The sequence below is a fragment of the Notothenia coriiceps genome, unplaced genomic scaffold, assembly GCF_000735185.1.
Source record: "Notothenia coriiceps isolate Sejong01 unplaced genomic scaffold, NC01 NC01_scaffold00023589, whole genome shotgun sequence".
Lineage (NCBI taxonomy): Eukaryota > Metazoa > Chordata > Actinopteri > Perciformes > Nototheniidae > Notothenia > Notothenia coriiceps.
Genome location: NW_011356290.1, coordinates 228,659 through 245,665, shown reverse-complemented (window position 1 = coordinate 245,665; position 17,007 = coordinate 228,659). Strand labels below are relative to the sequence as shown.

General features: G+C 41.4%; 2 protein-coding genes across 2 annotated transcripts in view; both read right to left on the bottom strand.

The window, feature by feature from the left end:
- The window catches only part of LOC104954672 (heat-stable enterotoxin receptor-like), a gene marked incomplete at its 3' end in the record, with an annotated part of 10,644 nt that extends 4,608 nt beyond the window's left edge, over positions 1–6,036 (bottom strand). The window contains exons 1-5 of the mRNA XM_010781840.1: positions 5,931–6,036; positions 2,516–2,597; positions 1,136–1,238; positions 273–332; positions 138–209 (exon numbers count right to left, since the gene is read on the bottom strand). Coding sequence (XP_010780142.1) covers positions 138–209; positions 273–332; positions 1,136–1,238; positions 2,516–2,597; positions 5,931–6,036 — 423 coding nt within the window. The remainder of the gene's footprint in view (positions 1–137; positions 210–272; positions 333–1,135; positions 1,239–2,515; positions 2,598–5,930) is intronic.
- Positions 6,037–9,980: 3,944 nt separating this feature from the next.
- Positions 9,981–17,007, bottom strand: part of ephb2b (eph receptor B2b) — a 93,914-nt gene continuing 86,887 nt past the window's right edge. The window contains 6 exon segments of the mRNA XM_010781838.1: positions 9,981–10,227; positions 12,256–12,411; positions 13,263–13,456; positions 15,690–15,839; positions 16,302–16,487; positions 16,489–16,533. Of these exon segments, the coding sequence (XP_010780140.1) occupies positions 10,119–10,227; positions 12,256–12,411; positions 13,263–13,456; positions 15,690–15,839; positions 16,302–16,487; positions 16,489–16,533 (840 nt within the window). The 3' untranslated portion in view covers positions 9,981–10,118.

Below are 17,007 nucleotides of genomic sequence, written 5' to 3'. Positions count from 1 at the left end.
ATAGAAAATGTTTTAGATCTTTGAGTTCATCTCATGAAAAATGGGAGCAAAAACGAAAGTGTTGCATTTATATTTTTGTTCAGTGTATAAAGAAAAAACAATAACAAATATCCTGCAGAAGTGTTTGTAATTCTTACGGCGTTTAATTCAATCATCTGCGTCTCGTTAAAGTTCCCGTCTGAGTGCTCGAGCTCCTTCAGGATCACAATCTGAAAAATAAAATGTTATTATTGTGCAAAATCGTATTGATTGATTTTAAATATACCGCTTACCTTTTTGTCGTAGTGCGCTCGGCGGATTTGGAATTTCATTTTTTTCCTCTCGTCATCGATCTGATGGAGAAACAGAGCAAACATGACGTTAAGGTGATTAGGGTAAAAAAGTTACCTGATGGATATCACCATGAAACTTCCAGAGTTGATTACAAACTGCAAGACAATTATATTTTGCATTACAAGTTTTTAGATATGATTTGTTTATGTCTGCTTTTCGGGCATTATCTAATCAAAATGTGCTTTCTTTTTCAGAACAGGAAATTGATGAAGACAGGCAAAAAAATATCTGTCTGATGTTGTTGACATATTGTTGTTGACAAGGGAGTATAGGCGGAGTTTGACATTTCCGCTTGGGGGGGGGCAAACCTTTTTTCTGACGTCATTACACAGTCCCAACTATTGCGTGGGGTGCTACGGATACAGTAGCAATAAAGCCAGCACTCACCGCACTGAGTATGACTTTTCCACATACGAACACAACTCGTCCCGTCATGCACGCCTCATGCCCGCCGACACACACACTCATATGGAAGGGGCGGTCTCTCCCCCCAACAACAGTGCATTACATAACTGTGCACATCTTATAGGCTACTACATCCCTTGGTTACTTGAACACGCTACAATATTATTAACCAGTGTCCTACCTTATTAAAATATTGATATACGAAATATTTGCATTGGAACAGTTTTCGACGTAGTAATGCTGTAACATTATCAGATATCTTGTCTTATCAATGCATTCCTCAGAAAATATTGTCAAAAGCCATTACATTACTTTGAATTGCCTTGTGTTGAAAGGTGCTGTATAAATAAACTTGCCTTGCCTTGTGCTGATTGAGAGCTTTAATCTATTATCTCACCTTGAGAGAGACGACGTTGAGCTCGTTGTTCTCCAGTTGAGTGACCAGATCAGAGGAGATGTGAGACCAGCGCTTCCTCACCAGACGGTCCCTCCTGTTCTGTCTGCAGGAACAAATAACATCAATAAATACAAAATGAAATGAAGCACAGTGGTCCACATCTATCTGCACCAAAAATGATAACTTTTGACGAAACTCTTGATGTCAATTTTGCAAATGTTTCACAAAAAGGCTCTAATATGAAGGGAAATTAAAATAGACGTTTTGATTTTTAACTTCCATTCAACTTCACGTACTTTCTCTGTCTGTTTGAAAATGCTAAATCCCTTTCACTTCATACAGTTAAAGATAAACAGAAAGATGTACATATAAAAAAGTAATCCAAAAAATAAATAGTGATTTGACCAAATGGAGGCACCTCATAGCTCAAGCCTCGGGGGTATTATACTTTTAAAACCTTATATATGTTAGTCAGTGGTCCTCAACTGGTGGGTCGCGACCCAAAAGTCGAGTGGGTCGCAGATGTGTGAGTGAAGAAAAAAAAAGTCAAACTTTTATTTTGAAGGCCCGATATTCTAACGCTGTGCATGCAGTCGGCGTTGGACTGGAAGTACCGGAGACCATAAACGGTTTTGAAAACTTCTGTCACGTAGTGATCATCTTCTCAATAAAACATCTTTGCTGATGTTTTTTCGAGTCCTCTGGCCAATCAGAATCAAGATTGTTTCCGGAAGTCCCCGGAATAACTTTGTGGTAGAACTATTCTTTATACATCCATGGGTACAATTTCAGATCAAAATGAACCCATAATGAAATACGACCCCCGGTTTGATGATTGACAGGTCACAGAACAATGGGGGCTATCTACCCTTACCCACAATTTAAAGTAAGTCACACAGACTATCTCCTCTTTACTCTTCTCTCTGTGAGGAGCAGCAAGCTGTCAGAACTAAGTGAAAAACAAACAATGGCATAAAATATTATTAATATTATGTCGGGTAGTAATAGATTTATTTATTTTCTTCTCAGAGTGTACCAGAATGCGTAGTTTATATGTAAGTATTTCTAAAAATTTGCCTTTTTATGTCATACAGTTCAGCTTTGATTCCATCAACTCATTAAACCTTGTTTTAGTTCTGTGAAGGGATATAAGGGATATATGCACTGTACTTCACTTTATTCATATTGTATGCGATTTTTTGTTGAATAGATTTGAGTGGTTCAAAATTTCGGGTCGCGATTTATTGACAAAGGAAAAAGTGGGTCCCGAGGCCTGACCAGTGGAGAACCACTGTGTTAGATATTATGGTATGCTGTCATGATCGTTCAGCTCTCTTTACTCAGTATAATGTCCCCATTTAGAGGTGGCTGTGCACTGACCTGTAGAAGATGAAGGCGATGGTGGCCACGACAACCACCGTAACAGCCAACACAATGACGATTATATCGGGAATAGACAAATCTGAAGAAAGAAACACAGTTTAGGTTTTAAACTGGTCGAGAAGAGATAGAAAAAGCCTCTTTTAACAGTGTTTAGACTTTAAAACAGCGCTAAAAACGTAAAACTGGGATATTTCTCACTTCACCTTTGAGACAGTGAAGACTTTGATGGGAAATGTGTGTGTGTGTGTGTGTGTGTGTGTGTGTGTGTGTGTGTGTGTGTGTGTGTGTGTGTGTGTGTGTGTGTGTGTGTTGTGAGTTGTGGGGACTGGACTTCGTTTCGGGGACATAATGGTAATCATTACATTTTATGGCCTTGGTTTATGGTTAGTTAGTCTCCAGAAAACATATGTAAATGAATGTTATTTACTCTAAGATGATCGAAACACAACAGTGTGTGTTTGTGTGTGTGTGGGATCATACATATTATCTACAGTAACATTTCCGCGACCCCTATCCACTATCGGGAGAAAATGCAAGTCCCCATATCGTCAATCATTACATTTTAGTTTTAAGATAAGTGTTAAAGTCAGTCTCTAGAAAAGTATTTAACTCAATGTATTGTGGTATATCAGTGTGTGTGTGTGTGTGTGTGTGTGTGGCCTAGCATTACCATCCTTGTGGGGACCTAAATCTGTTTACACAGCCACGTGTGGGGACTCGCCNGTCAGGATACCAAAGGGAGACGGGGGGGGAGGGGTTGTTTGTGGGGGGGGGCTTGTGGAGGGATGGTAGACCAACAACAACGCACATGTCCGTTTCCCTATAGATGCACAACGGGCCAGGAGAGTTCGGGTGTAACATCTGGTATTACACGGCCAGTCTGGTGACACTGAGCACCACCCTCTCAGGACATAAGACTCATATTTACATATCAACTGACATTGGGACCACTTACTACATTGTTAAAGTAATAAACCATTATAACCAGTAACCAAATAAAAGATTTTTACCTTTCGGTTGGAACGAGAAGGAGTTAATTTTTTATTCAGACAAATAATTTTAATCACTGCCAATAAACAAAATTTTTACACACATAAAAATTTGGGTTTTACTTAAATAAGTACCAAAAAACAAAAAATGCGTCACGGTTAAACCTGAAATACAATGGAGTAACACAATATCAATCCGGATAGTATGTTTACTCGTTGTACCTCGATGTATATTATTTTGTTTACGAACACTAAGTCAAATAAGGAAAATAAAATAAATTAATGCCTTTTACATTAGGAATGATTATTAGCTAACCTAAATTAAGAAAAATTGTAAAATCAGCAAGTCAATTCTCAATTACGTTCATACAGTCCAGTTTACGTATTAATGTATAATTTTGCACAAACAGTTAATGATGATATACCAAATTATGTCATTATAATTAGTAGTGGTGTTTATCTTTACAACTGTAATTTTCATATAAATAAACAGTTTGTCCAAGGGTTTATTAAACGGTAAGTCAATCAATTTCCGTGTTATAAACTTAATTACATTCAATTAATTGAACATATTTTATACAACTGATGGCGCCCTGTATATAAAACTCATTTTGATTTTATTTTATTTGTAAATATAAAGAATATTCCACACCATACGTAAATAAAGTCTTTGTGAAAAACAAATATAAGGTACCTTACGAGAATTGTAAGACCTACCGTGTTACTTATATAATTTACGAAACTGTTAATTATAGTATGTTTTACAGTAGACACCTTCGGCATCGCGACATTTTGCGCTCTGTTAGTAAAATCGGTCGGGCCCATTTTATTGACACTACCGGATGGACGGACAGTTGAAAGGTCGAACACGCGGTTTACATACAGAGACACGGGAAATATCGTCACCAAGAGTTAAAAAGAACAGTCCGGGGGGGGTACCTCTTTTTTGTTTTTCAGCCCGGGGGGGTTGTGTTTATCAGTCCGAGTCATCGCCGCGGTCTCTAAAAGAAAACCCACGACACCTGTGTGAAGTACATTCCCACTAGTTTGTAATTTCTCAATGCTTTACGAAAAATCGTGGACAATCACGAATTATATACTATCTCCAACGTAAGACATAACACTTTCACGTATACAAAAACAATAATAACTACATAAAAATTTATTTAGTGCTAATATTGTCGTAGGTTTACAACAGTCAATCATTGCTAGCAACATCAGACTTTGTTGTTAAGAAGCCAGTAAAGGGCCGCCACTGCAGTACTATCTTGTGTCGAACCCGTCTTGTGTCCAGACTCAGTGGTACAAATTACGGAACTTCGCCGTTATAATTTGTTTCCTTACGCTGTTTGTTGTTTTGCCACTTCTTCACAATTAGCCCGTTCGCTACACACCATTACCCCTACACCCGGCAGAAGGTTAGCGATACCCTAAAAAACACCGGTTTTTTAATAGTCTTACAGCCGCAATACCTGGTTTGTTCGCGCAGCCAGTGCTGCCCGCCCTGAAACGACCAGGCCATTGGGCCCCAGCTACTTTGGAATGTTACAACACCGTCGTGAAACTTTCTAGCACAACGCTGGTCAGGTGTTACGAGCGATTCCTTTAACCTAATTTGTTTATTAAAGGTTTAAACTTGTTACAACGAACAAGGTTCGTTATCGACGGTTCTGGGGTTTACGGTCGTGTTCGGGTGGTGGCGGCTAAGGATTGTGCAGGGGGCTACGTCTCAGGAGGTAATTTCTCTGCCGCCTTTCGCTAAGCGGTTTTCCCTACTCTCGCTTCCATTCGGCGCGATGAACGAATTCGTATTTCGGACTTAGTTTTACTGTACAGTTTAGAGTGTGTAAATCCTCAACTACTTCGTACGTACGGTGATATACTAACGTAAGTGAAACGTGTCGTAAATATCCTTTTCTCATATGGAGTATCCGGCATGGTTGGCGAACGTTAATACTTTTTACAGTCGTATCAATAATGCTGATCCGAAAACCTTTGAAACAAGTTACTTCGGTGGGGTCGGAGACCTGTCTTGACTCCTATCGCTGTTAGATGAACTCAGATAGGTACCACCTACCTATCGACACAGATTTCGGTCACTTCACTACGTTTATGCTGACACTTTTTTATGTTAAAATCGAAAGTAGTGTTAATCAACATGTATTAACTATATAAATTAACAAACTAAAATATCGTAAGAGCAGAAGGTTAGTTAAGTTGGTGTACAACATCAATACTTACAATAACATCTTAGACCAAATATATTAGACATTTGAAGGGGGAACACAGGGTCATGAAAGGGGAACACGGGTGGTATAGTGGTACGGAAGTTTGTCCAACAAAGGAAGATACAGCAGCCGGCGTTCGTCCTGAACACTGGAGCTTTGCATCTGGAGAAGTCAGTCCAACACGCTACATTTGACCACCGCAGCAGTAGAGGGCGCTCTCGTGCTTCGTGCTGCGTCCATTGAACGGGAGCCATTTTCTGTCCTCCTCCTCACCAGGAGGCAGACCCGGCGCTCTGACCATGCTGTAGTTTGGGCGCCTTTCAAACGCAGCCCAGCGGGTACAACCTGGCACAGCTCGTGTTTATGCACACTATCATGTAACAGGAACTCTGAGACTTAACGCTTTTTCCTCCGTCCTTCAAAAATTGGCACACGGTGAGGGCAGGACTGAGTGTTTTTTTTCTTTTACTTTGCTGCACAGATGTAAAAGGAGAGTTTTGCTGAAAGTTGCAGTAGGCAAACATTGTGTGAAACCATTATGAGTGTCACAACCACTCTGACTGCTTCAATTACCAGAGGAAAACTATTTAAAGTTTTTAAAGCATGTGTAGGTGTCAGGTTCTAGTGCTTTGAAACCAACAGTAACACTTAATCTGAGGAGATAATACTTGATTTAAAAAGGGCCAAAATACCTTTCAAATGTTGAATTGGCTTACAGTGGATTTAAATGTACTACTTGCAGTAATACACAATGTAGTATTCAATTTAATTTCAGGAGGTGATGAAACAGTAATCACCCTATCGAATCCAATTTTGAAATATGCCCTCCATGAAACCTGTACCAGATGAATTAACCCAGTTCTATACATTTTGTAATAGTCTCGGACAGCCTTTTTTCACAGCTTGTGCTTTGGTGTAAAGAAAGCGGCAAGTCTGCGGCAGGAAAAACAGTCAACCACTTTAAACACTCAACATAAGTGGGTCAATGTCTTGTTCCCTCTTTCATTGCTCAATTCCAAACTGCAACAATGCGTCTCTTTTGTGCCATCGAAATCAGAAGATACATAAAAACTTAATGCGGTGCTCTCAAACACTCGACATTCAATCAAAAGGCTCTCCTAAAACTCCTTCAGATAAAAATGGAAAACAAAAAACTAACCCTTCAGAAGGAAAAGTATCCCCAAGGAAATACTGACTGTGTGCACTCCAGCACTATTTTATGTCTAGTCATAAACACGCCTGCCCATCCAGTTTAAGGTAGTTCCTTGAAACAGAGTTCAAGGATAATTGCTTGATTAATAACTCAAAGTCTTGGCAGCGTCCACGGACAAGCATCTGAACAAGCATTAATGGGGTTGGAGCAGAAACTCACCAGCCTTGTGTATACTCTAGTCTAGATTAATTCCTTGGGCAACATTAAACGTTTTTCCTGACAGTTGAATATTTGCCATACCATGAGAGGACGTGCAGCCTCAGCCTCACAATCTGATGAGCTGTTAAGTACTGGGAAATGGAAAAGCAAGACGGTCAAAAAGCTTGGTTAAATAAAAATCAAACGGCATGCTGGCATCAGTGGCATTTAGGTCACAGCGGCACTTCTCACTCGCCTCTCAGCTATGACTAACAGCTTATGATTGTCCTCCTACCATTTTCTTATGTTATACAAGCTTCCAGGGAAACATCTGTTATGATGTGGTGCACTGCAGATGAAAAAAAAAACATGGAGGGGCTTTCACAGGACTGTTTGAGGTTAGTTGAAGGCAACACTATCAAGTGGAACCTATGAAAACATAATATTGTTACTTTCAACTAACCTAATACAGTTGTGTGAAATTTGTTGACATAATATCATCAACAATTCAGTTTTTTCAGTGTAAGATGACAGGATAGCAGTGACTGAGGTTTCTTTATCAGAGCTTTGGTGCTAAAGCCGCCACAACAACAAATGTGAGGATTTGGTTTGAGCGAACATGCAATGAAAAAAACTGAAACGTTGACTTTAATTAAATGTATTATGTCAACATATTTCACACAACTGTATAAGCTAGCTGAAACGTTATTGTTTTTTCAGTGTGGAAGCATTGTCAAGCCTTTCTTTGTCATGCAGCATCAGGACAGGACAAGACACAACTGCCCCACTGATGAGTGTCTCCGCTGTTCGCCTGTTGATGCTTATAAAGTCACAGAGACGAAACCAGACAACTGCTGGTTGGAGATCAGTGGGAGCGGCAGACAGGTGGCCCCGGCAGGCCTGCATGTGATCAAGGGGGGAGAGGCGGGAGAATCGGTGCCTGGACAGAGCGGCTGTGATCGGGGTGCGGCCTCCCCGCTGTGGCCGGACACATCTGACCGATGGCTCACAGCTGGAGGTCCGTGTCTAGCTGTCAAATCCCCGTTGGATCTCTGATATAATTTACTGGCTGTGTACATAAACCCTGTCTGATTCACCTCCCCGGGGAATCCTCGCATTGCTACGGACTCTCATCTCTCGCATAACCCTGGTCACCCGGACAACGCAGACGATGATTGACAGCTCACAGGAGGCCCAACAATAAATGCATATACTGTCTTTAAAATCAAATCAATACCATTCACAGGGCTGTTTATCTACATGGATTTGTGCACCAACATGTTTCAAAATGAAAAAGTCTAAAAGCATCGATGGAAGATCCAGAGTGTTTGTTGGAGTCAAACAATATACTCAGTGCAGAAAAAAAAGTAATAACAATTCAATAATATCCATACAGAAATTGCAAAAATATAACACGTTGCATTTAATTCAACAAACGCCTGATTTTCAAATCTATCCATGACTATGTGTGAGTGTAAAATAACCGTGTGTGGTAACACAACTTTAATACTTTAAAAATGTTTTTCAAAAAAGGAAAACTGGAAGAAGAAGAAACACTGACAAATAATGCAGCCACGTTATACTCTGTAAAGTGTGTCAAACCCAAGCTCTTCCCAAACAGAGTTTTTAGTAATTGCAGCAAATCAAAGCACTGTGAAATTAACCACTCACTCAGCATGCTATCAAACACGAGTCCTGCCGCTTGGGGAGCCTCTGCTTCGTTGTGCACGTGGTGTGTGTGTGTGTGTGTGCGTCGTGTGCACGGATGCACAGACGGCACCGGGGATGAAGGAGGATGCTATAACAGCACATACTGTATTGTATGTGGCCTCTGATGTAAACAGTAGAACCTGTTTCATTTTGTGTGATTCTGCGTAGGACGTGCTGTTTTGTTTTCTCTCCACAAGCTATTTTTTTTCACAAAATAAGGAAAGAAAAGGATGGTGACAACAACTTAAAACCTCCTCTCGATCAGTTCTTCTGCTGATTACTGTTTCTGAGTCTCCGTGTTATGGCAGGTCAAGTGCATCTGATATGTACAATACAGGATCATCGTACAGGGTGCAAAAAAAGGGAAGGGTTCTATTTGGCAGGCTGTGAATAGTTCACCGTGAAAGAAAGAAAAACACTTTTGTCTATAGTGAGAGGAAGCATGGTGAGACGGAGTTCTTCATCACAAAATTTCACACAATATAGAAAATACTTGCAATGAGAAACTTTTTTTTCTTTTTCACTGTGTGAATTGTCAGTCTGAATGAATGTGTTTTTGACATCAGTCTTTGACAAATGTTGTCCATTTGATGGTTTTTAAAAATGCATGTTCTCTCCTGGGGAAACAGTTGGGAGTGCACGTTGGGCTTTTCAGTCTCCTCTTCCTTTCTGTAGGCCACAGAAAAATCTGATGCCCTCATGATGTCCCAAAATTAAAAAGATGCAAAAAAGACAATATCCACACCTTGCAGAGGATGGCCTCGTCTCCTCAACTCTTTCTTGTTTTCTTTTTTTCTCGCCCTTTTAAAGGGTAGCTTTCCTACTGAGTCCGTCTAGTGTACAAGCTTATATCATCTATAAATTTAGATAAACTCCTTGCCTTTTCTCTAGTTTTTTTTTTTTTTTTTCCTTTAAAAAATTCTTTACAAAATCATCAGAACAAACAAAACCAAAAGAAAAAAAAACATCAAATGAGAATTGGTGGAAGATTGATTGAACATTTTTTTGTTGCTGGTCACGCCTAACCTCCCATGTTTATGGCTCCAGATATGGGGTTGGCTCCCCTCTGGTGCCTCATCACTGGGACTTTTGTTTCAACAGCTGATCCCACAAGATGGAGGGAGAGTCAGGGTGAGGGGATAAGAGGAGGAGAGAGGGAAGTGGAGAGGGGAACCGGCGGGGGGCGTGGGGGGGGGAATGTAGCCTGGTGGGAAGTCCCAGAAACACTGTAACGCGAAAAAACCATCCACTCCATCCTCCACACCCAGAGCCCTGTATCCCAACCGCCTTTTGTTCTCCCCCCTCTGCTCCGCTCGGGAGGGTCAAACCTCCACCGACTGGATCTGGTTCATCTGTGCCCGCATCATCTGGACGCTGTTGAGGATCTTCTTTTGATGGCCCGCTAACGTCACCCCGACTCCCAAGATGTCCCTGCAAGGAGACAGATGTCAGGATTATGTGACCACAGACTATTAACAGTCAGGCAGATCTGCTTAGCATATAGCTTCGAATCGACAACATCATCTAACAATACGACATACGGATGGATGACATAAAGGCCAGCGGGGAACAGCTGGTGAAAAAACATATATGAAAACTAAGATGACAGTAAAGTGAGAGGCATGAAACAGCTGTGTTCATCCATCTTCGAGGGCGGAGTGCTTATATAATCGTAGAAAAACGTTTGGATTCCAGTTTAGTGTAATTTTCTGTATGCGGTACACCCGGGTGATCTCATACCACCAAAACAAATGCAAAACATATCATTGACTCAATGTAGACATAATGTTCACCCTAGAGGTTATGATATTTAAAGAGGAACATTTATGCTAATTTTCAGAATCAAATTGTGTTTTGTGCCTCTACTGTGCTTTAATGTTTAAAAAGGTCTTTCTTTCCCTCATACAGCCTGTTCTGCAGCACCTCTTTTCACCCTCTGTCTGAAACTAGAGCCCAGTCTGCTCTGATTGGTTAGCTGGCCGGTTCTGCTGTGATTGGTCAACTGCTCAGAGATGTCCCGCCCCTTAGCCAATCATGTAAAATGTGTTTGAGCGCTAGTTGATAAAAGTGTGAGTGTTACATAGTGATGTCCTTATTTAATGGCAGTTAACAAAGAAGTCCAATTGAAGCATTTCAAGCAGGGGGGGGGGAGTGTGTGGGAGAGAAACCCCCACTGGAGGGAACTTTGGGATTTTAGCCTTTGCAGACCATTTACATGCACACAAACCTATATAACACACTACAGGGGAGGGAAAACCCCCAAAAGCATAATAGGGCCCTTGTAAAACTACCGAAGTAAGAAGAAAATGTTGCATTATATCAAGGAAAGGGCATAAGCTCGAGACAAAATAATGTGCCAATAGTTTCTTATCCATTAAACAATGAAATTCCTCTTACTCTGAATATCCACATAAATCAAATTAATTGGATTAGACATTACGATCTGTGTGGTTCAAAGAGTTGAAGTTTAACATGTGTGTGGTTTAATCTCTGCCTCGTGATACTGTTATTACAGACAGGAAATTATTTGTATCAGGCTCTGCAGGTGGCCTTCTCACATAATAAGGTCTTGTTTGCAGGCTTGGGGAGTACAAAACACATGTAACAGGATTACGTAATCAATAAACCGATAAAAAGGTAACTGTATTCCCTTACAATTACATACACTTTTCTTTACTAGGGATTACACGCAGGATTATAATGTTAGTAAAAAAGGAATGTACTGTTCTGTGGTGTAATACTTTAAGTGTGAATCCATACACTTACTGCCTGAATTTGCTTTAATGTTTTAACTTTCTATGGATATTCTAATTTTAAATTCAGTTAGTGAACCTATACTGTATGTTCATCAAATAGTGAGTAAACTTACCTGTATGTATTAAACATTTTGCATTTTCTGTTTGCTCAGATTTTAGACAGACTTCTGTTGTCCTATATAAAACACTTAAGGATCTTATTATATTTTTTTTTATCTTGGATTGCATTTAATATTGAGGTAACAGAAAGTAATCAGGTTACATTACTTCTACATTTTGATAGTCAGATTAGGTTACTGATTGCTTATTTTTTACAGGTAACTGGTCATTGTAACGGAATACATTTTTATAGCAACCCTCCCAACCCTGCTTGTGTGTTTTATTCCAAATATTTTTCGCTAACTAACCCCACATTATCATTGTTCCTCTTGATTGTGAAACTAAGGTCAAAGAGAGGCCTGCTAAACACATGGCAGAGAATAAAGAGCATTGTTATGCCTTCAAGGTATTGTACCCACTTTTCAGCCTTGCAACTGCAGAATTAAGATCTGCTAATTACATACAGAGTAGCTAGTGTGTTTTATAATGGGCCAGAGGAAGAGTCTGGTAGTAATTAAACTATTGAGGGTATACGAGATTCAGTAAACTGGCCTCTTTCCTTCTGCTTATCAGACCCAGAACTGCAGGAATTGTCAGCACTTACTCCATGGTCATCTGGGACACCACATCAAACGTAGAAAAGTCAGCGCCGGCGAAATTGTCTTTGTACTGGCCCATCTTAATGGCATCCAGCCACTCGTCCACGGTGCTGAAGCTGGAGAAGTCGGGAATGCTGCGGTCCAAGAGGGGGAGATGAACACTGAGGGGACACACATTCAGGAGCCGTTAAGATTAATAGTAATACAAAATGGCAGGTCCAAAGTCATAGACACCCGAGACCACCTGCCTGTGATTCAAACGTGAATTATTAGATTAGATGTTCAAAAGACTAGACAGAACTCAAGAAATTCCCAGTGGCCTTATCCATGAACCAATATTTTCCAAACTGATTCCTCATAAAGCCTATTTTCCAAATGAAGTGATAGGCTTCGAGGAGCCAATATATCCACTTAGTGTCTGCGGAAAAATCTGGCCCTCGGTGCTGCACACCACCACAAATGAAAGTACAGACAGGGATAATGGAAATCAGAAAACCCTCAAAGGAAACTAACACCCAGAGCAGAAACCATACAAAATGTTTTGTTTTGAAAATTGCACGACTGCTTCAATTCAGGTTTCGCCTGAAGCGTTCGTGGGGAGGATTTGATCTATCAAACCGAAAGCTTTAATTTACATAACCGCTCGGCGCCAGGAGAAACAAGAGCTACTGTGTTTCGGAAAATAAGTCAACTGTGCCACGGATGGCACTTCAGCAGGAGCATGAATTTCCTGTTTGGAAAGCCTTTACATTAAAAGAAGATCAGATGCATTATATTCCTCAAGATGTTATCCACATTAATGGGAAATAATGCTAAAACCAGAGACCCCGTCTAGTGGGATTCCCGCAGAGACGAGATAAAACACACATGCAGATCCTGCACGGAGAGTGAAGACAGAGCCGGGGAAAAGGAGAAGAGCATACGTTTAGCACTCATCCCCACCATGTGTGTTGACTATGAGTAATACTGAGAGATAATGCAAACACGAGTAAAACAAATGTGGTCTTCTCACCCTGAAGATAACGGGGTCATGGCCTTCAGCGTGTTGGGATTGCGGATCATCTTGTCCAGGTTGTTGACGATCTGACTGAACTTGGGCCGGTTGTTGCGGTCCTTCTGCCAGCAGTCCAACATGAGCTGGTGCAGCGCGCTGGGGCAGTCCATGGGGGGGGGCAGCCGGTAGTCCTGCTCTATGGCGTTGATGACCTGCAGGGGGAGACAGAGATCTCTAAGGGTTGCTATCAGGCTCTACAGAGGAGATCGATGGAGAGGAAACTGTACTGTTTCTGTCCAGTAGTGAAAGAAGTACTTGTGTTCTTTTCTACAGTATGAGTTCTAATACAGTTCTGCATTACAAGTAAATGTCCTGCATTCATAATGGTATCAAAAGTACTTAATGATGAAAACAATGCCCTTTGAATGAATGTGTAATTAATAAGAAATTACTTGATGAAAGCTGCAGCAGCTGTGGCTGGACTAGATAGGTATGAATCAATGGGTAAATAAAATGTTGATGTTGTAGCTGGTTAACGTGGAGCCAGTTTTAACTGCATTACAAACAGTTACTGTTATTTGCTCCAAAATGGTAAGAAGATAATTTTAGGTGTCGTGGTATTTAGAAAAAGTTCTCTGAGCTTTACTTTTCCTGTGGAATATTAAATATTACTATTTGATTAAATTAGAACTGTACTTAACATAGGGCCTTAAGTTGATACTTTTTAAGCAGTAAAAAGAGTATCTGTGGTAAGTATAGTATAGTCAGGGGTGCACATAACTTTCTCAGTGAGGTACTCAGATGAGTACCAAGAGTCAGTGTTTGGTACTCCAACTTCTGGCTCCACTCAAATTATTTGATGAAGCCCTCTGTATCGCGAACGTAACGTGGGGGGTACTAGTGGAGTACTTCATGACCACAGAGCGTGAACGTTGTGATCAGCTGTTTTAGCACAGTTCTCCAGTGAAGGGGGGGGAGTCTCCGCAGCCGGTTGGCGTAGTTTTGGCACAATTCCGTTGTACAGACCGACGTTAACAGCAGCCCTGTCTGTGCACACGGAGACCGACTCTGTCGTCCGGTGATCTAACCGCCTTCTGGAAAAGCTTCACAAGTACGTCGGTACGCAAATGCGCTTTGTGACACAAGTGACGGTACGCATCTCAGATTGTTGCCGCGCATGCGTACCTGCGTACCAGTTATGTGCACCCCTGAGCATAGTAAGCTATTAAGTAGCATACAATACAAAAGTACAGTAAATAAGTTCCTCAAACTACATATGTGTTTACAGTAGGCTACCCCGAATTTAAAGATGAAACTCCCTCTGGAGGAAACCCTTTGCAGACCATTTAAATGCACAAAAACCTATATAACACACTACACTACAGGAAAGGGACAACTCCAAAAAGCATAATAGGGCCTCTTTATGTAAAGATAACAACAGGCTAATCAGGAGTAAATACATGCACTGATGACCCTTTCTTCAGTGAACATATAATAATGTAATCTGTGCCTTTCACCATGTGGTGAAAACAACTGCTGTAGTCATTACTTTGTCTCACTGCCTAACAGTCCACACTGTTAGCTATTACTTTAACACATATAAAGATATATATTTGTGCACAAATCACTGCATTAGTTCTCAATGTGAAGACTTGTTAAACACCAGTCGGGTCATTAGGAACATAAACCTTATTCCAACTACTACACATTTCTGCCAGCTGTGACCTCATCTGTGGCCTTTACAAAGTATTTAGTGCTCACTCTCTCTGCAAAGCCTACACTAAGGACTTGTCTGGCGGGGGCCGGTGATGTTGGCGGTCCAGGGGCGTGCAGAGGTGCTGCTCTGTTAACAGAGTGAAATAACCCGGAGGACACTTGCGCCGAGGACGCACGATCCCCTGCTCATTACCAGATCCATTAAAGGAGCTCCATTCAGCCTCAGATTAATCTCATTCATGAGACCTCCAAACGGGGACCCCGATGGAGCAGAAACACTGTCTGGAGCTGCTAATAAGATAACCGTCGAGGTCCTCTGTCCCTCTTAGCACATTTGTGTTCTCACTTTCAATTTGAAACTATTTTCATTATCTCTCGCGCCATAATTTGCTTCACCCCTCCACTACCCAGAGGGAGATAGGAAAATGGAGGCTCCAGTCAAGAGCAGAAATTGTCCATTGAGCGCTGCCTTGCATTTCAAATGATCTGATTATGTCTCTGTGGTGAGTGTGGGGGGATTTTCATATAAAACCCATGAGTGAAAGCTGCTGTTTAAGCTGTGGGAAAGACGATACAATGACAAAATGTATCCCTGAGGAATCTGGGGCTGTCATGAAAGTCAGGAAGAAGATGATATATGTGTGTAGTGACTAGTGAGGCTTTGTTTTAAAAAAAATTAAGGGGGGGATTTGACTCAAGAATCAACAGCAATATAAGTAAAATACATACATCTTGATTGGTCATGTCCCAGTAAGGCCTCTCCCCGTAGGACATGACTTCCCACATGACGATCCCGTAGCTCCACACATCACTAGCGTTGGTGAACTTCCTGTACTGGATAGCTTCGGGTGCCGTCCATCGGATAGGAATCTTCCCTCCCTGCGAACACAAAGAGCACAACCTCAGCGAGGGGAAGCGAGAGAGAAAAGCGAGACCAAAACCCGACCGTCACAGTGTCCTGACTCCGGAGAGAGACACCGGTTCACTTGAACAATGCTGACTGTAACCTAACTGGGAGGTTGGTATAACAAAACCCCTGGGAGTAAAGCATGGTACATAAAATACTGGAAGAACAGGTGAGGGCATGTTGTTAGGAATGGCACTATCGTGTACCTGATGAATGATATTCTCATTAGGAATGTTCACATTACTTCACTTTACATTACATGTTACTCGTTAGACGCTTTTATCCAAAGCAACTTACATACTCAATACTGTAGGCAATCCCCACAGGAGCAATTTGGGGTGCAGAGCAAGTTTTGGGGGTGAAGTGTCTTGGCCCAGGACACAACGACATGCTGACTGCAGTGGGTGTTGAACTGTGATCCCCTCACTTCTTACAAGAGCACTAGTGTAGTCTGGGTCGGAATTATCTCGTGCCTGCGCGCAAGTGAAAGCCGTGAGCGAGACCGAGTCCGACACCTTGCCACACCAGGTTGGCTGGTTGACCAGGATGTTCCGGGGCAGGCGAGGTCGCCGGTGTAGCTAGTTCATGTCGGCCAGGACTTCATGCTGGGCGATGCCACGCCAGCATACCAACGAGCTGGGATCACAGTGAACTGCCCATCGTTTGCTGAAAAAAGAAGGACCATTTCTGTTAACAATTCTTAAAAACAGATCACTATAGTATATGGGTCACCTGGGGGAACATGTACAAAACAATTACATTTTGTTATTTCATTTAAAGAACACACCAACATAGAGGACTTGTTGGTGTGCGCATTAGTGTTCGTGCCCAGAGGACTGAGTGCAACACAGGACAGGATTTGTCCAATCTGTACGGTATTATCTGGTTGTCTCATTTTTGTGCAAACAAAAGATTATGCCATTACAAATTGATGGTGGAAAGAGCTTCCCATTTGATATTAGGACAGCACGAAAAGTCTACAAATCTTTCGTCACAGACCTGAAAACCATCTGTTTTGTCCTGCACTACTGTAAGTTTCCTAAGTTCAAATGAAATGGTTGGGAATAATGCAATCATCTGGAAGTTAATTTCCAGGTTTGTTTTGGTGCCATCGTGTGACATGTTCCATGCTTTAATGTT